Here is a 27410-nt window from a genome sequence, read left to right on the forward strand (position 1 = left end):
TAAACAATTAATAATCAATCTTATTCCAATATTTGTAAACTTAATTACACACAGACGAATTTTCGATGAAATATCTATATTGTAATAGAAAATTTTATCTGTTCTAATATGAATACATTTTATTTTATTTTATTTATATTTTTTAAGCTAGGGTTAGTTAAAAAATGCTTATCTATTGACTAGAATCTTTTAAAAACATTGTTAAGTACGTGAAAAAATTATATCTAAAAAATGTATAAATATCATTAGCTATATGTATAGGTGTATCAAACATTATTTTATATTTTATCAAAGGCATTTTTACTGTGACATACAATTTGATAACATTTTTCTTGAAAATATAAATAATAAATTAATACCCAACAGAATTATTATTGCAATATAGACAACATTTGATAATTTTAATGAATATTTGAATAGCCTATTTGAATAAATATACCTATTTATTTTTATGTGCAGAAATTAATAAATATAAAGAAGTTAATTTTTTTAAAACCTAACCTAACCAACAATTATGAAATTGTTAATTAAAATATGTGTATAATTTTTTAATTTATTAATAAATACACCTCTTATATTTTTATTATCATAACTAGATAATTTGATTGATAGGGCATTATGTACACAATACACTAAACTAGAGCGGTAGGTAAAGTTAATGATACATGAATACTTGCAGATTATAATAGAGATAGTTTTTTTTATTTAGGGAACCAGAAACTCTTCAATAAATAATATCATGGTTAATATTAATATTACGATCTATATCTTTAACATTTTAAAGTAATTTTCCTAACTTGTATACTGATAACTAATTTCAGTCTCTTTCTCGTTATATTATTTATATTTAAGTCTTTTCTTATTCCATACGTTTTTATTATAGCTGATAAAATAAAAAACTTATGAACTTTTATTTTCGTTACCCGTGTATATTATATTTTCACTATCAAACACCGTGCAGGAATGTTAAATTATGAAGGAACAATCAATTAGACCAAAAATTTGATCTAAAAATTAAGTTACAGATGGCGTAATCAGGTACTGGTGTTTTAAATTATAACTACACGGAAGATGATACTAAAAAGACCTTAAATTAATTAAATACAGTTAAGAAGCAGAAATTAAAATGTTGACTGAAGAAACTTGGTGGACTTACAGAAGATTTTGGAGATAATAATAACAACTTTAAAAGCGTTTTCTAACGCAATTCACTGATCCATGAGTAAATTAAGTGTGATGTTAGTAATTTTTTTTTCATTAAATGTATTTTATAAATTTAATTCGAATATTTTAAAATTGATGGAACTGTAAAATGTATAACTCAAACTTAATAATAAAAGATGCAATGTTTTTTTTTTAAATTAAAATAATTTATTCTCTTTTTAATAGTGAATTATGTATAAATATTATTTATGGTTAGAACTATTGTAATCCAGGATTTTTATTAAATAAATATAGCATTAAAAATATCCAGTTTTAATTGATGGAATTTTGTTTTTGTATTAAACTTGACTTCATAAAATTACCCTGTGGTTTTAAATTAAGTAATTAACTTTTGTTAAATAATCTCCAATAAGTCCACCCTTTATTACATTATGTACTACGATCAGTACTAATTAGATTTATATGTTATTGTTTTTAAACAGTGTTGAATACTGTTCATTGAGATCAATAATCACACCGGTTAACGTGCAAGTAAAAACAAATCAAATAATTTGGTTATATACTTGCACAACTGCATGCAAGCAACAAATAAACAAACAAATATGTTCTTAATATTACATAGGTACGTTATAGAAATTGACTGGATTCTTTCAGAATTATTAATAAATGCAAAATGAACAAGTTTTCTATGAATAATAGTTCTTTCAATACTTCTTAATCATTACATTGTTATATTCTCAACTGTTGGTAACAACTTTCACTCAAAAATATTTAACAATAAAATAAGTTGAAAAAATATGAAATTGTATCAGAAATTGTCTTTTATTGTGGATGGAGGGGGGAAGATAAGATTATTTATTATTAAGTACATAAAATGTATTGTTTTTTCTTGTACCTAACGGCATTATAAGAATGAGTAAAAAAGTAAAAATATTACATTGACTTACAAATAGCTTCTCATGGACATTTTATGTAAATCGGTAAATATGATATTTACCTAAATATAGTAAATATGAATGAATTTATATTTAATATAAACACACTTACATTGTTATGTACACACATAATACACGCACACATATAAATGGAATAATAGCAACAAAAGAAAAAGAAAATATTATAAATTATTTACGAATTTAAATTTAAAATATAAAATATTAGGAATATCTTAGACTAGCAACGTTAAATAGAACAGAACACTATCAGTCAATATGCTTGCGCAATTATTATTTAAATCTGTTCCAAAAGTATAGTAAAGGAAAAATGGGAATTTTTTATATAAGATGGGTACCAATAATTATATTGCACAAACATTAACAAAATGTTTTAGGAAATATTAACATTTTTTTTTTTTCAGGAAAAAAAAATTATAATTTGTATATTATTTATAATATGCCTTGAAAAGTGTTTATTTTGATAACGTTATTATGGTGCACGCGATTTAATTTAAATGTATCTAATTAAAAATATAATTAATAAATAAACATAATTTACCTTCTTTAGACATGATAAATATCAGCGAATTTGCAATTCAGTTAAAGATGTATTAGAAGGGAGAATGAATTATGTAAACATTTGAAAATATTCGAAGAAGATTGATGAAATTATTAACAGTCAGTTAATGAATCAGCAAGAGACATTAACAAACTGGATGCATCTCCTTTGCCTAAAAATTATAACATGTAAATTATTATAATAACATTGTGTATTCATTTATTAAACAAAACTGTTTTTTTTACATTTAACCATCGGTACACTAACAATTCATTTTCATTTATTTTAAATTTTTTTTCGAAATAAATATTCTAAATCACTAATATCATTTTTACCTTTATTGGTTTTGAAAGATACTTGAAGTACGCGATTGCCTAACGTATATCCATTAAGAGATTGAATGGCAACAACTGCTTCATCATAATTAGTCATAGTGACAAATCCAAATCCTTTGCATTTGTTTGTTTGTAAATCTCTAATAACTTTTACACTTTGTACAGCACCAAATGGACCAAATAGTTGCCACAATACATTTTCCTCTGTTTCTGGCGCCAAGTTATACACGAATATGCACCAGCCAGATCCATTCATTGAATTACCAGGTAACATAGAGTTTGCTAACAGATCACCCGCTAATGGTGAATATCTAAAATGAAATCATTACATTTAATTAAACAGTCAAATCATTTCACGTTTTGAATGAAAACTATTAAACTCAATTAAATTGATATAACGAGAAGAATTTTTTGATAAAAAATTATTAAATGGTAACATTCACAGGAATTCTAATTGTGTGTTTAAAATTTAAAACATAATATTTATTTTTAAATTATTGTTGGTAATAGATATGCTTTAATTTTATTCAGATAATGATAATTTACTTAATTAATTTTCTATTTTATTTCTAAGTTAAATACTATGACTTTTAATATGATAATTTTAATTTAATTTCTAGTAATACCTTTTGATGAACTGCAAAATAAGTTGAAAAATGTGAGTAAATATATAATATTCAATAGTTTTAATTTTAATATCACAGGATATGCTAAAAACCAATGAAAAAAATAAACTTAATTATATTTGTTAAAATAATTTTAACTATTAATTATTTAGATAAATCAAGATTTAGTAAAGACAATGTTGTCTAATTAATTTTAAACATGTAATTACAAATAAAACATGATTTTTATAAATATTATTAAATATCAAAAATTTTAATTTAAAAATACAATGTGAATTGAAAATAATAATTTAAGTAATAGTGAAAGATATCAAGTTTTTATGATTAAGAGAATGTTCACCTGCATGTACCATCTCTGTTTTACTAATACTCACATTGGAAAATTCTATGCTACAAAGAACCAGTCTTACTTTGTTATTTTTAATATTAGAGTGAAAGTATTAACCTATGTATGGTACCTAGATAATAGTCTTACCTTTAATCCTTAACTACACGCGCTAGTATATTTTATAAGCCAAATTTTGTACTTGTTCTATTTTGGTGCATAATTGTTTAATAATTTTCCTAGTCTAACCTTTCCTTGTATATGTTTGTAGCAGCATAAAAGAGCTACAAATTAAATTATTTTTGTGTTGGTGGACAAAATATGCCCCGAGAGTAATACTTTTATCAATTATAATGTAGAAATTACAATTTTTTTTTTAAATATATTATTATTATTAAACTTGACAAAACATTAAATTCTTCTATAAGTAAATAAAGGCAATTATGTATACAATAACATATTGATTTCTGTGTAAACCAAATTAGTGTATACAAAATACACTGCACTAGTTATTATTGACAAAAAAAAAAGTGTGTAGTTAAGAGTTATGTTTAATAATAATTCACTCTAAAATTAAAAATAACATAGTAAAATTAATTTTTCTAAACATAAAGTTATGCGCTAAGAAGATAGAAACAACCCACGTGGGTGAAACATCCTCTTAATATTTTTTTAATAATATTACATATTAAAATTAAATATTTTATAAATTTGATAGTTTTGTCAAAATTCAAAGATCAATTGCTTATAAAAGTAAATGTGGAATATAAAATTACATTTTTAAGCTTTTTGACAAATCATGACACTTATTTTCAACATAATATTTAAAAAAAAATTGTATGTTTATAAATTGCTCAAAAGTAACCATGATATTTAGAAATTTATACTATTTTTAAAAAATTCTAAAATAAATATGTATATAAATTGTATAATAGAATTTTAATATAAATTTCAAGTTTTTATATATTGTTATTTTAGATTTATGAATGTATTAATTTTACAATGATGTGTGTTTTTTTTTTATTTTTGTGTCTATCATCACGTTTTGGAGTAGTAATAATGCTTTGATTTTTGACTTCAGCCCCTCTTTGAAAAAGAAAATTCATTTAGTTGATACTTTGGGGGGGGGGGGGGGTCAAAAGTAAAAAATGTCCAGTAGTTTATTTTTTTTTAAATGACTGTAATACAATTTTTGTTATACTACTTTCTAATGTATTAAAATACTATTCATTTATTTAAAATGTATAGACCTACATTTACCATTTTTAATTATACTAATCTATGTTTAGAAGTCTTATTTAAGAAACTATACTGACCTCTGTAAGCCTTTGTTTATGGCTAGCATGGTCTTTCCAGTGCTAAAACAAAATAAAAATAAATAAATAAATATATGTATATATATATATATATATATATATAAAACAATAAAATCTAGATAAAATAAATTGTACAACGAGCGGCAGCTTTAATAAATATTAACTTACAAGAAAAAATTAATTGTAAATCGTTATCTAAACAGTTATTTGATGCAACAAAAAAAGGAGGTAGATAAAAATCTTCTTGATAGCATATTGTTAAAATGTTATTTATCCATGAAAAATAATACAAAGTAATATATTCTTAAAAATCAATTAATAAACTATTATACTTGATTAAATAATCCTATTTCGTGTAATTTAATACATATTTAAGATTATTATTATTGATTAAAAATAATTTCTATAAATGAAGTAAACAATATGTTTACAAAACTTCATTTATATCAATTTTAACAGTTTATAAATCAAATGCTATCTTTTATATGTTTGATAAATAAAGTAATAATAATTTATAATACAAATTATTTATTCAAATATAAATAAATAGCAACTTAAAAAATCTATTTTAAGATAAAAATAAAAATGTCTTTTTCTTTAGAAGCCAATAATTACATGCATATCAATGGCCAATACTATATACCCCCTCTTTCGGATATGAAACATAAGCTTGTTTCACATGTTATATGTGCACAACAAAAGTAATTGTGTCATATTTAAATCATTTCTGCCTACCAGCAATTGTTTGTGCTTACTAGCACTTAATACAAATAATTGGAAATATATTACCTATGCCATCTCGTGATACATCAATCCATTGGTTATTAATTACACTTTGCTACAGATCCAGGAATGGTATGAACAATTTCTCCTCTCCATTGATTGGGTTATTGAGTTTTAAATCAAGTTTTAATTTATTATGAATATTATTTTTAAAATCATTAACAAATAATGTCAATAATGAATTAGAGTATAATATTTTGACCATCATCCGCATATGAATTTTTGGAGTAAGAGTAAACAACAGTTAGTAATTTTATTAAAAATATATTATAAATGTTTATTTAAATAAACAATTTATTTTATGCTTGAAAAAATGATAAATTTAATAGAATAAAGTTTTATTCCACTTCATAAATATTCAAATGATACACATCATTTCAATGCTAAATAGGTTAATTTAAGAAGAAATATTTATTTAACTATCGCACAACTGGAACTGAATCCTCCTAGCCCTAATATTTTGCTGTAATGTTCTTTAAGTTTGTAGAATTAAATGTATTAAATATAAAGTAAATAACACATAACAAGAAAATATGAAACTAAAATAATATTATTCATTAAATACTAGAAGAATAATAATATTTTATTTACACACTAATCATGTACATATTAAAGTTGAATTTTAAGTAATTATTATACTAATATGTATTAATTATATTATAGCAGTGATTTATTTAAATACCGAACTTGCATATTCAATGAAAAAAAAAATCAATTATAATTTGTAAATAATTTAATTTGGTAGAAACTATTGTGTTAAACAATGATATAAATCCAATTTTTATATTGGTAATGATTTTATCTATAATATACTCAAGCAAATGTAGTTTAATACTTCTTTTTTGATAAACAAGAATTTTTTAAAAATATTTATTTATTCAATTTAAATTGTAAATTTATATAAAATTAAAGAACATTACAACATTACTTATCAATGAATGAGTTACTAAAAATGAATTTTATGATATGTACATTAATATATTGGTAGATGTAGAATAATATAATGTGCAATCAAATAAAATAAAATTGTAAAACAACACTATTTATAAGCTGCCACACTTTGTAACATAAAAAATATAAAATCAAAACAAAAGACAAAATAAAAGTATATACTAAAACTTGAATGATATTAAAGAATAACAAATTTAAAAAATACTGTAATCACTAATTAATAAAAATTTAAATAATCAGGAAAATGTTGGTTCTTTAATAATAATATAATTACGTATATAATATTAAGTTAAAATAAATGAAGGGTGGGTGATTTATATATTAATTTAAAATGTAAAATGTATTAATTATTATAAAATATGTGAATCATTTTACAGGAATACATTATTTTACTTTTGTTAAATAAGCAGTTAAAAGACATAAGTCATAATAATATGAATAAACATATAATTAGAGCCTAGAGGTTCAGTATACAGTCACAGTTAGCAGTTCAAAACATAATGTTAGTATTTCTGGCATGAGTTAAAATAATATATTATATTTTAAGTAAAATTAAGTGTATTATTAAAACATACCGATGTTTCATTTTAAAATCTAAAATTTATAAATGATATTACCTAATATATTGTTTATTCTATTTTAAAATGATCAAATAAATGCATAAAATATTAATATAACTAATATTTAATAAAAACAAAGATGCAGTATCATTTTATCGGGTTAAATAATTAAAATATATAAAGAAATCATTTTTTTCTTTTTTATGAAAAAACAAGAAAGAATATTATTTTACTTTTAACTAACCATCTATAATTTAAAAAAAATAATTGAAGAGCATTTTAAATTAAAGATTTAAATTCATCAATTATAGATGGAACTGTGGATACCTCGTGATACCGTGTATCTTTATGTATTATGTCTTTTATAACATTAAAATACTAAATTGGTTTATTATAATTATTCGTTATGAATTTATGATGAATAATTCAATAAAATCATAATAAGATACAAATTTAATTTTTAAACATTGAAACAATATTATAAAGAATACATATAAGTATGTATGTAATTATGATTGATTTTAAATTTATTATTCAGTATTAATCAAAAACTATAAAACGCTTATTTTATTTAACATACCAAAATTAAAATGTGAAAATATTTGAAAACTTATTTTTTTTAGATTTTTAAAAATATTAATATAATAAGAAATATCAATTTTACTTAATACATTTTATGTATTAAATAAAAAAAAATTCTACTTAGTATCATTATTTAGGCATGCGCTTGTGAAGGAATATAATAAACATAATAAATAAAAAGTATTTAAAATATATTACTAAGTAAATTTGTTAAGTGAACAAACAGTACTTAAGAAACCATTAAAAGAAAATATAATTAACCAATTTATGATGTGCATATTAAACATTTAAAAAAAACACTTCCTAACGGTTAAATATTTAGTTAAATGTCTAAATTAACATTAAATAATAAATTGTTATTTAAAAACTTAACATTTTATCTGTTAGGTTTTATTAATTAATTTCCCCATAGTCAATAAATACAATTTTAAAAATTACATTTTTTAATTGGTAAACTTTTACTTTATTATATCATCAACATTTATTTTTTTGATCAAGCTATAATTGAAGTGTTTTATATATTTGGTAGTTTGGTATATTTAACGTAATATATTTTTCCTTTTTATCTAACCAAATTATTATTTAAATTTCTTTAATAGTAATTTTATTGAAAAATGGTACATTTAAAATTAATTGTTAATGAATTGATTCTAATAATATCACTGTAAAACAAATGAAGAGAAGAAATGGTCATACCTGGATAAAGGGGAGAGTGGAATATACCTGAAGCGCCCAGTAGGGTGATGAATAGGGCCAGCAGCAAACCTTCGAGCTCCTTGAGGAGTTAAATAAGCTGCCAATGCAGGTACTGCTTTATTGCTACTAGGATTGTTGGCAAACTTCACAGTAATTGATTCTGTTGAACCTTTGGGAACAGTTCCATTTAATTCTTGAATTGCTCGTTCGGCTTCAATTCTTTGATCAAATCTTATAAAACCAACACCTTTTGAAATTGCTAAAAAGAAATTGTAGTAAATAAAATGTATAACACATTGGACCACTTATACATTAAGTTGTCATACGAAATAATAATTTAATAAATTACAGTTTAGTATTAGTTATGTGATTTGAACTTTAAATAAATAATTTTTTACATATATATATATTAGGCAAATACATAATTTAGAATTATAAAAAAGGCAACATTTAAATGTGTATATTAACTACCAATTAGAATTATAAAAAATGTAGATGCATTTTAGCACATAATTTAAAATAATATCTCAAAAATAATTTACATTGATATTTTAATAAATATTTGTCAAATAAGTTCATAATTTGTTTAATAATAATAAATACAAATTTAAGAACTTTTTATTAAAATTTAACTTTAAAGACACAACAATTTCATCAAGAATATCAAATCATATTTATTTTAGATTCACTTCTTTAATTTAAATCTGATTATGAATGTTTAAATTCTATTTAGTTAGTTAAAAACTAGAAAATTATTTATGAATAAGTATTTGTCACAGACCATAGTATAACATTTTTTTTATTAAAATCAATAACTTACACGGCGAATGATCTCCTCCTGTATTTCCCACAAATTGTCGAACTGTGAACATATCAGTAATATTTCTTCCATTAGAATATTTCAAGACTAACAATAAAATAATAAAAATATAAAACTAAACTCACCAGTCATATTATCACATAAAATTCTTGATGTTATTATCCGACCATATGGACTAAATAAATTTTCAAGGTCTTGTTGAGTCATATGTTTTGGAAGACCACTCACATATAAATTAGCCCCTTTAATTGCTTCACTACTAGGTCTTGCAAAAGATACCTTAAATTGTTTTTATTACAATTAATTACTAGGATATTGATCAACTAATATTTTAGGTATGTATAAAACTAAATATACCTTAATTGTTTTATTTTGTAGTCTTAGTCCATTTAATGTATTAATTGCTTTTTCTGCATCTTCTGGTCGATGATAGTTAACAAAACCATAACCCAAACTTTGACCTATAAAACCAAAAATAATAGAATAATTAAAGCATGCACACTAATCACTAGTAGTGAACATACTATAGCCTAATATGATAAATATAAATAAAATGGTTAAGCAATCAAATATCAAATTAATGTATTGAGTAATTAACTATATAAGTATGTATGCGTCTATATGTATGTATGTATGTTACATGCTCTCATATTGTATAGTTGGTATTATACACCAATATAAAATATAAAATAAAGTGTTGGATATTAAAAATAAATCAAAAGTAGTTTTATTGTTGTATTGACGTACAGTTTTCTCATTGATTTTTATTTCAATAGGTGTCACTTATTTTCGACAAACTACTATAAATACTTAATTTAAATTTATTACAAATTTAATACTAATAAAAAAGTGAGTGCTAATATAGCTGATTTAATAACAATTTCAAATTTTAAATATTCATTAAAGTTTTCAATATTTTTTATAACATATAATAATATATTAAAACAGTATACTGTAATTCTACTTAACAGAAATGAATTAATTTTTTTTAAAAAAAGCTTATGACAAATTTCAAAATGTCCTCTCTAAAGTACCATTTGTATCCAATTTCTAATCTATAGAGAGGCTATATGAAACTTTTGTTGTATCTACTAATTAATCCTCAACACCCACAAATAAAAAAAATAATTATTATAATAATTAAATATACAGATTTACTAAAAAAAATATAATAGAAAAAATAGAACCTCGCTCAGACAGTAAGAAAAAATTATAAAACAAATTTGACAGTGAACTTATATTGAGAAGGAAATATATTATGTATAATTTATATAAATAATATTCTTAATTTATATTTCTTGTCTCAAATACTTTACAGTAAAACTATATTATCCAGTTAAGTATAAATTGTGTTTGATAACTAAGTAGGTATTTTTATTACAAGCTAGTTTGGGCATAAGTACACATAAATAATACATTTTTTAATAAAATACATCCTAGTTTTAAATTAAAAATTGCCATATTAAGAACTAACAAGGTTTTAAATTACAGTACCTGATGGAAGAGATCCTGTTGTGAAAAAGCATGAAAAAATAAAAATAAAAATAAAAATAAAAACATGTTATGAGTACCTATATTTTTAAAATACCATTACATAGAAAATTATCTTTCTATAAATGAAATATTTTTAAATGTTATCTATATAAAATAAATAAAAATTATAAAATCATTAATACAAATTTTTATGTAACCATATTCCTCTTATAAACAATAAATTATTTTGTTTATTTAGTTTTTAGATACGTATAAATTTGATTTAATTAAAAATTGAAATATGATTTTAAGTGTACCAAATAATAAATATCAATAATTATAATCACTTTCATAATACATTCAATGGTCAAAATTAAATTAAAAAATCCTTTTGGAATTTGTTAATAGATTTTTATTTTATAGTTTTATACTAATGAGACTATTTACAATTATTGTGTTACATTATAAAACAAATAGGTAGTTATTTATCATTTTAGTTGAGAAAACTTTTATGTATGTTTTAGATTTGATTATTTTCAAAAAAGGTAATACATATTTAAAATTAAATTATTATTAACCAGGGAATATATTAATTTAAAAAAAAAATAATTCACACATAGGTACATCATAAGATACATCTTTAAAACTAACAATAATTTTTATACAATTCAATATTTTGAAAGTTTGAATGAACAAACATCATAAACCAAAAATAATTAAATAAGTCTCCATCAGGTACAGTATGACAAAAAAATGTTTAAGGAACATTGTTGTAGGGATTGATTCTGATTAAAAAAAGTATTATCTACATCTTATTCCAACATTTTTTAATAACAATTTAGATTTGAGGGAGGATGAGGCAAAAATCTAACTCTTAAAAACAAATAATTAATTTAATCTATGCCTATAATTATTATAGTTTCTGTAACAAAAACAATAATAACTGGAAAATACCTACATATAGTGACATTTTATAATATACAAAGAAATATATTAATATCAAGATTATTTATTTTGAAAATAATATTTTATTATAATATTTATATACAACATTTTTGTTAAAATTAAACATGATATTTTGATAGGTATATTCAATTTAATAAAAATTATACTTTAACATCACATTACATACATATTACATACATATAAGCATACATACATTTTTTTAAATAATTTTTATTGAATATTGGCTGTTCTTATGTTTAGTTTAATGAATCTTAATAGATTTTAAATATTTTATTTATGAATTTAAAATTTATATACAAATTATTTTTTTACAGTTTTGATATATATAAACTTAGGTATTAATATTAAATTTTATAATTAAAAACTGTTTTTCTGTATACCTATGTGGAATAGATATTCTTAAAATATTTGTTTGTAATACATAGATAAACTTTTTTTGTTTATATGTTCTACATTTTACATATTATATTTTTATACTTGTCAATCATGATTCAAAAATGATCTATGCCCATATATATACATATTTTTAAAAGATTGATTTTACAAAAAAATCTACATTTAACACAAGACAATAAACTAATAAAAAATTAATAATGTTTTAGATAACTTTACTCTAAAACTTTTAAAAGAATTAATTTTCAGTTATCAATATTTTTGACATAATTCAATTAAAGTAAAAGGAGCGTTGTTTAACATATAAACATAGATTTATACTACCTAAGAATTTATTTTATAATAAAATTAAGACCATCTACTTTTGCTTTATTAAATTTCCTACTTATAAATATTAAAATTATTTCATTTATACAATTGTTTTCTACACCACTATAGCATTTTATGTTACACTAAGTAATTTATCCTTTTGTACGTATTCATAGTAGTTAATCATAAACATAATAATATTATAAATATTTCACACCACTATAAAATATCATTTGAAAAACATAAATATAATAGCTTACCTGTGACTTTATCTCTAATAAGTTTACAGCTTTCAACTTCACCAATTGAAGAAAATAATGATCTAATTTCTTCTTGAGTCATTGTTTGAGGTAAGTAATTTACAATAAGGTTGGTTTTACTTTCTTCATTCAAAGAATTTCCTTGTGATGCATGAGAATTTGTACTTGAGGTATGTATTGAACCATTATGTGGTAGTGAATCCATTCCGTTTTGCATCATATTGATAATTATTATTCTTTATAGATTTGTTGACTAGTTGTTTTTTGTTTTCAGTAAACAAATAAAATAAATGAAAACTAAAACAATAAAGTCTGAAATGGAATCAAAATTAGAAAGTTAGTTGTGTTATTTTAATTAACATCAAGTATTTATTAATTTATTGTTGATATTGAAATATAAGTAGGTATATAGAAATGTTTAGAAAAACAATGGGCAAGTTTACATATTTGATCTAAGAAATCTGCTACTGATTTCGTTAAATAAACCCTTTTATTTTACAGGACTGATGGGTGACTGTTTCAAAGTAACAACAATGACAATTGACAATGGTAGTTTCAAAATACTTAGAATATGGACTGTATTTAATTACTTAAATAATTAATCACCGAATATATTTTAATAGATCTATGTCGGATTACATGAAAAATTGTATTAATTAAATTTTTAATAGACTTTAATGGGTTAATCATGGACCACTAAATTTTAAACTCTGCAATAGGAATTAAAAATTATTTTCATCCATATATAAGTAATAAAATCAAATCTAAAATTTAGTTCTTATAAGAATATTCATAATAATCAGATAGATGATACCTACACTAAAAAAAGAGTAATAGAATGTTAAATACTACCTACACATAAAAAATAAATAATCAACACTATACTATAAGTACCGATAACCTAAAAGTATTAAGTAGTAAATAATTAACCAGGATACTCATTCAATTTTTATTTAAAAAGTCATAAAAAACAAATAAAAATACCCTAGCCAGTACCTTGAATGAAAAATAAATCTTTAATATTAATCGTGTTTCTGTAATAAATCGTTAAAATTACTTGTAAAACAACATTTGTTGGACCTACCTACTTGCAGTCTTTATTTGGATAAAATAAAATTAGTAATAACTATTCCAATCCTAGAAAATATTATTTTTATTAGAAGCTGAAATGCTCACTGACTCTGTACATAAAATTAACATTTTTTACAAGATGTTTATAAAGGTACACAAAAATAGTACTGTTAAATATAATGTATAATAAATTCGGGGGATGGGTATTGCAGAACATCGCGGTCGATCTCGTTGGAGTGAGGAGTTAATATAGTTCGGAATTTTGCGGTTATCGAGCGAGGATAGAAAAAGAACAATAGCAATCGTTACCTACCATGTAAAAATATATTGTTAAGTACAGCCAAAAAAACAGCTGACAAGCTAAAATAATATTATGAATTATGATTGTTGACTCGCAACTCGCAGTCCGTCGAGAACTGCCCAAGTTCAGTGGCATTTTCCAAACGCACAAGTACCGGCACGGCGAACTACGGAATCAACTGTCAGCAAACGCATTTTCGGTCGGTCGACTATAAAACGAAAAAAAAACGTAAAATACGAAACGAAGAAAAATCAAATAGAAAAAAAGAGACAGTGACAGGGCAAGTAGAGTAAGACGCGTGTGCGGGAGAGACGACGAAGACGTCCGGACGTCCGAGAGCGAGCGAGCGACGGTGAGAGTGCGGGAAAAGTGAGACGCGTCTGACTTCGACGTGTGCGGCGGTGGCGGCGTCGTCGTCGTCGTCGTCCTCGACGTACAATATAATACGCGCTTACGTGAGATGTATTCGAATGTCGCCTAGTTGCCTAAACTTCGATTTAACCGTTAAACAAACGGTAAAGTATTAAAATATAATAATAAATAACTATCCGCGTAAACATGCAACTGCTCTATTATACTAGATAGGTATACAGATCGTGAAACGACGACTTTACACGTTCGAGTATAGATGTCGTTAAATGCGGTTAAATTTATGTAAATAATATACACATGATTATTATGATTATGATTATGGTTTAATGATTGTGATCGTGATTACATTATTATTATGCTAATAACATCGGTACGCGATACGCACACGCATATGGACCCGCGCACGCGCACCGAGACACGCACGCGCAGACACTCACCATCGGCCCGGTGAGTCAAACACATGACGACGATAACAACTTTACTGTATAGCGTACAATAATGTAATTAATTTTATGATTTTTTTTATATAATTTTTAAAGTAAAACAACACCGGTGTAGAGCTTGTAGTTTTTACGGACTATGGTGCGTGAAGAAAAAATGTATTCATTCGTAATAATATTATAATAATATTGATGTCTGATGATGATAATGATAAAAGTGGAACAACTGTCGAGTTGCGACGGACCATGCGATGATCGGACGTCGTTGGGCCGAGGGCGCGTGCGCGCGAACGAGCTTCGAGATCCCGCCGCTGGTGGAAAGCTCACAAAATTCCTTTTAATGCTACTGCTTATCGGTGGCGGTCACGTCTCCGGTCCCCCCACCACTTCTATCACGCCACTACCGACCTGCAGACCGAGTAGCTCGAGCGATCGACGGCCCGGCCGCCTGCCGCGTCGACGATTGCGCGAGCTCAAGTAGAACCGTCCGTCATCGCCACCGCGTATTTAATAAAATGGCATTATATTATTTTATTCTTTGTTCCTACGCCCCAGTCTCCCAAAACAATAGTATTGATTATTGGAATATGCTATATGCCACCAGTCAAATACCGCTCGCAAACACACCCTGTTACTTTTGCATTATAGTCAAAAACTTTAAGGTGGAGAAAAGTTATTAACACTTTTTAGGAAATTTAAATGTGTTTAAGATTACACTAGAATAATTTTAAATTAGGTAAATGGATATCGCTCTGTTGTAGGTACATTAGATGTCCAGTGGAACTTGGTATTGAGTAAATCTCTATAATATGGATTTTGACGATTTTGTTAAATTTGAATTCAATTATAACTCATTGTATACGATGAAAAATGATTCTGTATAAAAACTATCAACATTTAGGTAACTATATGGTTACAAAACAATTATTTTAATAATAATATTGGAATTGCGTAAAAATTTCAATATTTGCTAATTATAAAAAATAGGTAGGTACAGTGAATTTTTAAGTTTTACCTCTCTAAAGTATAATAGTATAAACTTTAATCAATTTACATCCAACACCTCTCTCAAAGTGAAAATTTGAAGCATTTTTATTGTCTACGCAGTTACCAAATTACACTTTGCAAAATCAATACATGCATTATTCCACTCAGAATCTAAAATATTGAATATTAGAATTGATGATATTATATAATAGTACTTTATAGTTTATAAAACCGCAATGATAGGTATTATTCATCATCAGTCAACATCGACCAATGGACAAAATTGATATTGAATATTGATTCTTATAGGAACCTATTAACAATTATTTATTTTCGTTGCCGATTCAGTAGATGCCTATAGTATTATCTTTTATTCTTAGTTTTCAATTTTTATATTCTATAATTACTAACTAATGACTTGTATTAATTTAAACAACAACGTTTGAGTACCTATAGGTACGAATGTGTTAACGTATTGTTATTCATAGTTTTCATTTTCAGTTAATTTTTTTGTTTTTATATATATTTAAATAGTTTATAGAAGTAAGTTATTAACATTTATTTTAAAAACTCAAAATATCTTGAGTTTAATGTTCAAAATTACAACTGTATATAGTATATAATTTTTTATGATATTTTTGACGATTACTGTGTAAACGCTTCCTTTGTTTTCATACGTAACGACAAAATATTCTATCAAATTCTTACTAAGTAGATTTTTTTATTCAATATTTTATACTATAGTCAATTTTACTATATTTCTCATTAAATAATATAAATAAGTATATCGTATACAAATAGTTTTAAAAACTAGGTAATTCGATCTGCTGTGTATAAAATCAATATAATATCTTCATTATTCAATTTTCAAAAGTTCAAACGCTAATAAAAAAAAATATGACTTTATATTTTAAATATTCTTGAATCACTTTATACAAGAAAAATATATGAAGAACCTTGCATTCAATTTTCACGCTTTAGGTATTAAAATTAATGATTTTATGAATTTTCAACTAAGCCAGCTAAATCAAAACTCGATTAGAAAACAGATCAAAAAAAAAAAAAAATTTAAGAAAATTACAAAATTTTGTTGATGAATCTAAAAAAGTTGGACGTTTTTATCAGTGAACACCATGTTAATCAACTTTAATAAAGTGACTTACTGTCAATGAACTCGATACACACAATAGACATAATTGTATGTACAAATCGTCTGCAAACGAGTGCAGGTTACTCCTTATAAATTTATGAAATATTCAAATTATATTATAATTATATTATTAATAAAAGTTCGAAATTATTTAACAGTATGAAAATAATAACCATCTCTGTAATTACTATTAATAGTTATTAGTTATTACCTTCTATTAATAAATACGCAGTAGTCTATTTATTTTTAATTTTTTGTAGCGTTTTAAGCCTGCTGAACATTTATTTTTTAATAAGTACTAAATTTAGTGACGCAACCATGAGAAGCGATTTATACTTATTTTAATTATAATTGACAGAGTATGTTTTTCTATTTTTCTATTTAATCACAATGTATAAATCTAAGGGAATAAAATATATAATTTGGGAATGATTAAATATTTTTGTCATTTATGTTGTATTTGTATTATCATACAAGATCTAGCTGAATTATTCTTTCGACAATCAACTAATTACATGGTTTATAGTGTTTATTATACTCAGTGTTCTAACATTTGAGTGGACAAGGATGCAATATGTAAAAAGGCGGAACAGATTAGTTTATAGTGAAGAATATAGGATTCGTTTTTTTCTGCGTATATAAAATATACCTATTGCAATAATTAAGGTCAAGTTATAAAAATGTAGATTTTAGACTTTTGATATGGGTTTATATAGGTAAAACACTAAAACGCCAATAAAATAAATGATGAAATAATGATTTTGAACTATAGTTTAAATTGATATTTATTGAGATTGAGAATAACGTAATGCTTAATGAAAATTAATTAGGGTTAAGATATTATTATAATAGTATCTTACTCAGCATAAATCATAACATAACAACATTTAAAGTATTAGTAGTATTACTTAGGTATGTATTTATATATATTTAACATCATAGGTATTAAGGTATATGATAAAAAGTATAAAGTATAAATTTCCATCGTATATTACTCGTATATACATTTTAGATATTCATACACGTCTATATCCAGTAGATCCAATTGGCAATTATAATAAATTGCAATGCCTTAATGGCCAATATTTTGTTTATTATAATATAATTATTGTCATTATAAGTAATATAATAACTTATTTTTAGTTTATTTGTTTATTTGAATTAGATAAATTATATCACACATTTATGTAATATTACTAATACTACATTTTTGTACGTGCAAAATACAGTTTTATCATTTAATCTTATATTTCTTCAGGTCATAAATTATACAAATTTCCTACTCTTATTCAAAAACTTCATTTCTAATGAAGTATAATATGTAATAACCACCATAAAAAAACCGACCTAAGTTATATATTATGCGTACAATCAATATACAGATCCACCTAAACCGCGGATATAAAAAGAACCCACACGAAACTGTTGTAAATATCCATATATTTAGGTAGGTATATATTATTAATCATATAACAGCATATAACGCCTAGTATATGCATATGCACTAATAATGTCTATGCGAGTACTACGTATATAATACGATATTGATATGATGGATACGCACTCTGCAGATTCGCGGAGGAAATAATATAATGTACCGCGAGCCGCGGACTGCGAGGGGCACCTTGCGTCTGGCATAACGCCTATATAGTGTATGTCACGCACCGTACAGCCCGGGCGTTATTGATTTTTTAAACGCGAAACCGCTTTCCGCAGATTTCCAACGCTCCCGGGTCCCGGACCACCACGACAGAGCGCAACGACCTGCTCCCGGTGAACAACTGAGGTGGTTGTGTACAGTGTATTCGCGCCGGTTCAATAAATAGCTGCAGCTAGGGGCGTATTTATACAACGTATACATTATAATTTAAAATACACCACACACACGTTATATATTATACGACGGGCGTGCGCAAGTAGTTCAGAATTTTCGAGAATAGCAGCGTTTTCGTTTTCTTTTGTCTATGTCAGGAGTGGCGAACCTTTTTGAGGTCAAATGCCAAATTTTCCCAATCAAAATTTTGAAAATTTTTCACATGCCCAAAAGAAATTAAATTTTCTAAGTTTAAAAATAAAGTTACTGATGTATTATATATTATTTTATTATGTAAGCACACCTTTTTTTTGTTATTATAATTTTTAAAATGTATATAATTTGTTTCTTTGAATTTCTTATAACAGTTATAATCAAAATATAATTAATAGCATAATTTTTAATAGTTTAAAATTTTTCACGTGTCATTGAAATTTGGTCAGCGTGCCACCTTTGGCACGCGTACCGTAGGTTCGCCACCCCTGGTCTATGTTATAGGATTAACTGAAATTTAACCCCCTGCCAAAATAATAAGGGGCAATATGGCCACCTTGATATTTTTTAAATGGGTTTTAAAAATTGTATACAAACATTATATTATTAATAAGGCATTTTGGGCTTTGTAGAAATAATTTGACATTATTAAAAAAATATAATATTACAATATGATTACGAACTTCGAATCTATACATAAAAAAAACTGATTATTACCTATATTGGCTATATCGATTTATGTTTTGTGTTAATTATTTCATAATACCTAATCGAAAACTCAATAAGTGTCTGGTCTACAATATTATAATGAAAATCAGAAAATAAACATTGATTTAGACTGACACACAATAACTTATTACGTCCAACGAATTAATAACATTGTATCAGCAATTAGTACAAGAATAAAGAACAATTTCTTGTTCTAAGAAAGTTCTTACTACATAAAATGTTCTATTTAATTTAAAAATTAATATTATCTTTCACGTATCAGATACCTACTTAAAATTTATTAGATATTATTATTAATAGTAAAATAAAATTTGATAAAAATACCTAAGTCCTAAATACTTATATAATGTTCTTCAAAATTGTTAAGTATCAAAAATAAAAAAATTAAAGTTACTTTAGAAATTTATATAACATTTATCATAAAAATATGGATGCAAATTATATAAAAGTAAATAATATAATTCAAATTATTTAATAAAATGTGTTTAAAAAAATTTCTAAAACTTTTGAAGATTATAAAATAATTTTTTTTGAACAAAATTAAAAAGAAAGTTATTGCAATAAATTACAAATTTATAACCTGCACTTACGTGGATAAAATAAAAAAAGTAGGTATTGGTAAAAAAAAAAAACTATAAAATAATCCTAATTTATAAATTGGAAAGACTTATAAAATTAGTTTCATCGTTTCGATTAAATTAGTTATCAAGTCAATACAGATCGGACATAAAGAGAATAAGGACTCAATTAGCATATACCTTTAAATACGTATATATATTTTTTTCAATTTGAATAAGTTAAACTATAAATCTTATACAAATATATACGTTGTAACTTATAAATATAAATAAAGCTGTTTAATCATTCATTTAAAAATATTATTTGAAAGTATGCATTTATTTTATTAATTACATACAATTTTAATCAAAAATATATTTTACCATTTATTAAATGTACCGAACTATCGAATATTTGTTATAACTTATTTAGTAATTTTAAAATGGTTTGCGTGTATTATACCATTTATACTTAATGTATTTATTCCATAAGATCAAAATTAAAACCCGTGTAAATGACAATTTAATTGATCATAAATTAATTGGCTCATAAGTCATAATATGATGTTTTGTTATCAATACAACAATAAAAAGGTGTCTAAACGCATTTTAATTTTTGAAACTATGGTCTGCTATGACATTCAATGTCTACCTATGTATCAGAATTTTCATACAAATTACGTTTTTGAGACGATGGTGTTATATGTTAATAATATATTATTAAAGAAATTCGTGTTGTGCAATTCCGTTATATTGAAACAAATTCAATAGGAAAAATATGTATAAGAGCTATTACTTTTTACATTTACGTTTATACCCAAAAGCTATGGTGTTCAGAAAACATATTCGATTATTAAATGTTAAATGGCATTTTCGAAACCGTCGTAAAAAAAAGTCCGCAGATAACGAGCAAATAGAAATGCCAACGACCTCTGTTCCACCGTCGCACCTTTGTTTTGTATAGGTGCATGCAACGGTCGATATTAAGACCGCTATGGGTACTTTTATATATATATTTATGAAAAAAAATGTAGCAACGAGGAAATTGCGTTTTGAGTATTATATATTATAACTAGCGAAACAAAATAACTCGGTGTTTTTATATTGTAATTGATGAAACGTATAAGTTAATATCTCAAAGTCTGTATATAATGTTTAATTTTTCATTACATGATAAGGAAAAAATCTTGCCATCACGTTCATTATACCATGATGAAATCTCCAAAAAGGATTAAATGAAAATTATTTATGAACTGGAAAGATTAAAAGCAGAAAATGCCAAATTGACAGCGTAAAAATATTTAAAACTAAATATTATAAATTTATATTAATTAACTACCTATAATAATTGTAAAAATTAAATAATGGTTTAACATAACAATAAGACAAAATAATTCGATGGAGTTTAAATAATATTATCTTATTAGAAATACTACTAATGGTAACACTATTTGGGAAAGTATTTAATTTATCTTTTTCCAGAAGCCAACTTTCCGCATTCAAATTGTCACTTATTCGATAAAAGTCTGTTGTCTGTTTTGTAGTCTCGAAGGAAATGATGAAAGAATATTGATCAATAACTTTATGTCTATAAATAATATATATAATATTATTTAATGTGTTAGAGGAAACTCAAGAATCCTGGGAAATAGTTAGATGCGTCGTGAAAATGTAGTTGCTTGCAATTTATTAATCTAGAAGCTAGTAAAAATATAATTTGCTATAACCTGGTGATAAAATGTGAATTAGCATTAAAAAACCAATATTTAGTTAAAGATTATTCATTAGAATATTATTAGGGTTTTGTCATAAGTTATTTCCTTTTAAATTCAAAACGTACATTGCATATCTTCCCATTCCCGTACAAACATTTTTTTTTATAAGAAAATCGATATTACATTAAAAAATGAATAATAAAAATAATTGAATTTGTCGCGTGCTGTTTTCGAATCATATAATCATGTGTATAATATACGCATAGATTATATACTATAATATAATTATATACATACATATAAATATATAATATGATTTTTTAGAGAACAGTTAACATTAACACTAAACGTGATATATACCTAATCGTGTAGGTACCTAATAATCAATTTACTTTATATTACATACCTATTATGTCCTGTTTGTATATTTATACAATAAAACGTATATTTTGCACTTTTGCTTAATAATATGTAAATATATATGTGTACATAAATATATCATAGAAACCTATTATTCCGATAATAACGTAAATAAAGCACAATCCACTACAGAATATTATGATGAATGTAGATGATGGAAATTAGTTTATTTTATTATATTCCATAGAGTTTGAAATTATATCGCAGATAATAATTTATAAGCATATTAATTTGAAAACAATTTATAGTACTAACTAGAGTCTAGACTATCTTTAGACAAAAAACAAAAGATAAACGTTGAAGATATCTCAGTACCTAAGTTCGGTTTTAACTGAGTTCCATTTAGATCGTATTCGAATACATTAATTATTCATCATTGATTTATTTTAATTTTAAATGTGTACTCAGGTAACTATAATAAACCTCTCAAGCTCAGATTTAGAATTTAAGTACACTATACAGGCTTACAATTCGATTCTCCACATTTTGTTCCCGCTTAATTCTTCAATATGATTTTAAATGTTGCCCACCTATGTCGAATACTTTTTTAGCAAATATAAATTATTTTTACTGACGCATGATCTCAAAATTCTGTCAGAATTGTTTAAAGGCTCATCAAAAACAAATATTTTTTTTATTTACCTAATTATAATGTCAAATTTGTGTGTAAATACTAAATTATTACACATTTATAAATAAAATATGACATTTAATTTAAATAATCCAAATTATTACGAATCGTGATAAATATGTAGATTTTAGGTATATCAATAAATTAATTTAAGTTTATAAAGATTTGTTTCAAAATGATAACAGAATTATTGTACTATTTAATTTTGCATAGTATCTTTCGTTATTATACCCAAGTTTATAAACATAAATCAAGTTTAATTTATTTTAAAATAATAAAAATCAATAAGTACTAATAGTCTATCTACTATAAATTCTATATCTTAAATAGCTACTTACTTACACAATTAATTAGTATTTTGTGTATACAAAATTTAACATTTCACTTAACGAGTACCTACCTACCTATTGTAGCAATAGAACCTCATATTAGAACCACGTACAATTTTCATACAATATGATTTGAATTACGAACTTTAAAAGATTTTAAATATATTCCATAACGTAAATATTATTTATTATACACATTTTATAGAATATTACTATCTATATAAGGATATATTATATTATTGGGATTTAAAAAACTGCCAATTAAAATATCATAAAACTATCAAGATTATATTTACATGTAATTAAAATATAGAATTTTTGATTTCAATGTGTATAAAAGTATTTTATGGTAAAAATTTGCCTGATATTAAAAATTACAATTATATTTTTATATTACTTTCATATTTTAAAAATTAATTTTATTCCTATAGTATTTTAGTAGTTTGTTTAATTTATTTAACTTGCTTCTATGAAAAAACACTAAAAATGATTTCTACAGACTACAATCTAAATTACATTCTGTTTACATTTTTAAATCTTTAAAACTTTGAAAACAATTGCCTATCTGATGTAATATGGAAATTTGTATAAGATTATTTAGTAAGTAGGCATGTTTTAAACAATATTTTGTGAAAGGATTTTAACTTTATAATATACTAACACTTTAATAAAAAAGTATTGAAATAGTATATAATATGTATTATACAAACAAGCACTTCATTGACTCATTGTTTAAAAACTATTCTTATTAGTTATGGTTATGTAATTTAAAAAAGGAAATGGTCTAGGTGTGGTCCCAAACTCCCAGTAATAAATAGGTTCGTACAATTAAGGTAGGTTTGCCGAAAAAGGTACTAAAAATAGAATATAAAAATGTAGAGTACCTAGATCAAAATTAATGTATTCATAACAATTATTGATTACTGTTTAGTATAAATAAATGATATGAAAATATATATTTTAAAGTTGAAAATTTAATAGTGAAAATCAAAATAAATTGTAGTTTTCTTATACTAGTTTAGTATTTGAATGAGATTTTAACAAGGATATTATAATATTTCGACAAAGATATTTTAATATAAGATATCTAAAATAATAATAAATCAATGCAATCGTGGATACAAAGAATACCTACATGTATGTAAACTAGCGGAGTTAAGATGTGAGCATAGATAAAAATATAAAATATTAAGTTAAAACGAAAGACAAGACAAAAGTTCGCAATTCATTTATTTAATAATTCATGAATTATAACATCACGCGAAGCTTTGCTTATACGCAAAATCTAATAATATTTATTTTGTAGTTACACAGTGACATATTGTACAATATTTATCATTGAATTCAAATTTAACATATCCATCACATTGACTTGCTCAATTATGAGGTATACTTGTCACATATATATTATATACTTTAAAGCATAGCGACTTCCTTTGTTTTTACTAACAATCCATTCATTATCGAATGAAAATTATTATTATGATAATTGTATTAGTGTTAAAATAAACAGTTTATAATAAAAATAAATGTAGACACTTAAATATACTTAAACTTTAATCATTAAAAAAAAAAAAGTTTATCTAAATCTAATAGATAGTAAATACAAACACATTTAAAATGTATATAGATATTTAGAAACTATCATGTAAGTACAATTATTTGATTATACACAAAACTTATAATCTCTAAAAATAAAATTGTATATTGACGAAAGAACAAGAGACGAACTATTAAACTATAGAAATTTTTAAGTATAGACAGGATAAAAGTAAAAAAATATAATACGGCATATATAAAATTACTATATGCACAACATAGAGAATATTAAATAATATTTATAGTAGAGAGGTGGACGGTTATTAGGGTATATATATATTAACATTTAGTATGCCTATGGATTTGGTAATAATTTGTAACATAAATGTATAGACATATAGTACGTATATAAATATATAATTGAATCAATTCGATGCATCGGAATCGAGTTAAAATATATTTTAAAGTTTAAGAACATATTATATTAATACTCTAACTAGTTTAACTTATCATAACCATTAACCAATATACCTATTCATTCATGTATGATAAATAAATGAAATAATAAAGTAAAAGAAATATTTAATAATATTGTAAATATAAATATAAATACGTAATTAAATTAATTGAGTAGGTAATATATATTTTATATCAAAGATCGTGTTTGTGAAATGTATTTGTATCGGAGAAAATCAAAGAAAACGAATTATTAAACAATTAAATATAAAGCAAAATTTAAAAATTCAATTATGTATAGTATACTATTGTATAATAGTTTATAATAAGAATATAAGACTATACGATGATACCTATCTATAAAAAATGATAGAAACTGTAATATATTGTAAGTATAGCCGTATAGATCAGCGCAATTTCATTTTATTTTATAATGCATACTATATTTTAATAAAGAAAGATCAAAGAACATTGAATAGGTTAAAGTTTTGCTCTACTATTATTTATACAATAGTATAAAATTATCATTTAATATAATTAAGTCACGCTAATGGTAATTGGTTGGTATACAATATATATCATATAAGTAATATGTATATATATATATAAGTAGAATTCTATTCAGACATAAAGCTTGATTAATGGTCATTTTAAGAGTTAGAAATTATAAATTCAAAAATAAAAATGTAATTTTTAAAATGTTAAAATAATTTAATGTTGTTATACTACTGTTTTAGAAACTATAGATATTTTCAAACTTTTATAGTGGTTATTTACAATTTGAACATAAGAAAGCACTACACAGTGATGTTTTAAATAGCTAAATCATAATTTAGGTTTCGATCTATTTGTCTTACAAAATGAACAGTTTTAACATACGACTAAATAGACTGACAACCTGTAATATATATAAATATAAATAGTATAATATAATCAGTAACCATGTCTATTTTGTTTTAAAGATACTTAGGTACTAAGTAGTATGATATAGATTCGGTATAGAAACTATCGAATTCGAAACTAAAATAAAAACGTAAACAAAATATTTTCTTGAATCTCAATATGATACCAACATAATATGCATAGTTATGTATAAATGTATAGCTTATAGGAGCAGGTACCTAATTATATATATATACATATAAACATTATGTATTATTCTAAAAAAACGTCGTATGTCACGTCTACAGTGCAATAATAATCAAATAATAACGAAGTGTTTCAATATAACAATAAAATAATAATAATAATACAAGACAAATATACGAATAACGTATACTTGCAACATTAAATAGTATAGTAAATAAATAAAATAAAATAATACGTACCTATATATATTTGGAACTTAACGTGTACACATACAGATATGTGTGTATGTGTGTTTGTATAATGTATGTATTATAAATAAATATAATATTTATTTGTGTGTATATAAATATATATACATACAATATACGTATAATATATATTAAATTATTGGTGGACAGAGAGAAAAAAAAATACACGAATAAAAATTAAATCAACAAAAGCGGCCAAAAAAAAAAAAAAAAAAATTATAAAATAAAAAATCCGTGCTTAAAACTAAGTATGTTCTAAAACAAAACACAAGTTGCAGTCAGAAAGTATGGGAACTAAATGGCAATAGTGCTCAGCGGCTATGGTTCACGGCATATCGATTGCCGCCGGACCGTATATACTCACCACCACCGCCACCGCCATCGCCTACACATACACCACCGCCACCACCACCGCCCCCTACACCAACCACGCCATCGAAACGAACACCCCCACCCAAATCACCGCCACCGCCACCCCCGAAAGCACACGGTGCTGCTCCTCTTCGGACGATCGGC

At 24.1% G+C, this 27410-nt stretch overlaps 1 protein-coding gene across 15 annotated transcripts; it reads right to left on the reverse strand.

The window, feature by feature from the left end:
- Window positions 1-1396: 1396 nt before the first annotated feature.
- LOC113557234 (ELAV-like protein 3) lies at window positions 1397-27193 on the reverse strand. Of its 15 annotated transcripts, none has more exons than XR_003405579.1 (11): window positions 14438-14868; window positions 13054-13365; window positions 11147-11161; window positions 10010-10113; window positions 9778-9931; window positions 9653-9706; window positions 8833-9091; window positions 5261-5302; window positions 2994-3304; window positions 2659-2830; window positions 1397-2161 (listed from the first exon to the last, which is right to left on the reverse strand). XR_003405579.1 is itself a non-coding variant. In XM_026962632.1 (11 exons), the coding sequence occupies exons 3-11, from the start codon at window positions 13271-13273 to the stop codon at window positions 2772-2774; spliced, it is 1218 nt and encodes a 405-aa protein (XP_026818433.1). In that variant the 5' UTR covers window positions 13274-13365; window positions 14438-14633; window positions 26886-26967; the 3' UTR covers window positions 2565-2771. The 15 variants fall into 15 exon arrangements, 14 of the variants coding, with proteins under 14 accessions (XP_026818433.1, XP_026818432.1, XP_026818430.1 ...); XM_026962632.1 differs by lacking the exon at window positions 1397-2161 and adding an exon at window positions 26886-26967 and having other exon boundaries at window positions 2565-2830; window positions 14438-14633; XM_026962631.1 differs by lacking the exon at window positions 1397-2161 and adding an exon at window positions 15235-15409 and having other exon boundaries at window positions 2565-2830; window positions 14438-14633.
- Between the last annotated feature and the right edge of the window lie 217 nt (window positions 27194-27410).

This window comes from Rhopalosiphum maidis, chromosome 3 (assembly GCF_003676215.2).
Source record: "Rhopalosiphum maidis isolate BTI-1 chromosome 3, ASM367621v3, whole genome shotgun sequence".
Classification (NCBI taxonomy): Eukaryota; Metazoa; Arthropoda; class Insecta; order Hemiptera; family Aphididae; genus Rhopalosiphum; species Rhopalosiphum maidis.

Bases quoted from the DNA above. Each gene is read 5' to 3' on its own strand.
- LOC113557234 (XM_026962633.1), bottom strand. From the start codon at position 13,273: ATGATGCAAAACGGAATGGATTCACTACCACATAATGGTTCAATACAT. The intron at 9,092-9,652 runs GTAAGTTATTGA...ATTTCTTTTTAG, and splicing joins AGGAGGAGATCATTCGCCGT to CAATTTCAAAAGGTGTTGGT. The intron at 3,305-5,260 runs GTCAGTATAGTT...ATTTCATTTTAG, and splicing joins ATAAACAAAGGCTTACAGAG to ATATTCACCATTAGCGGGTG.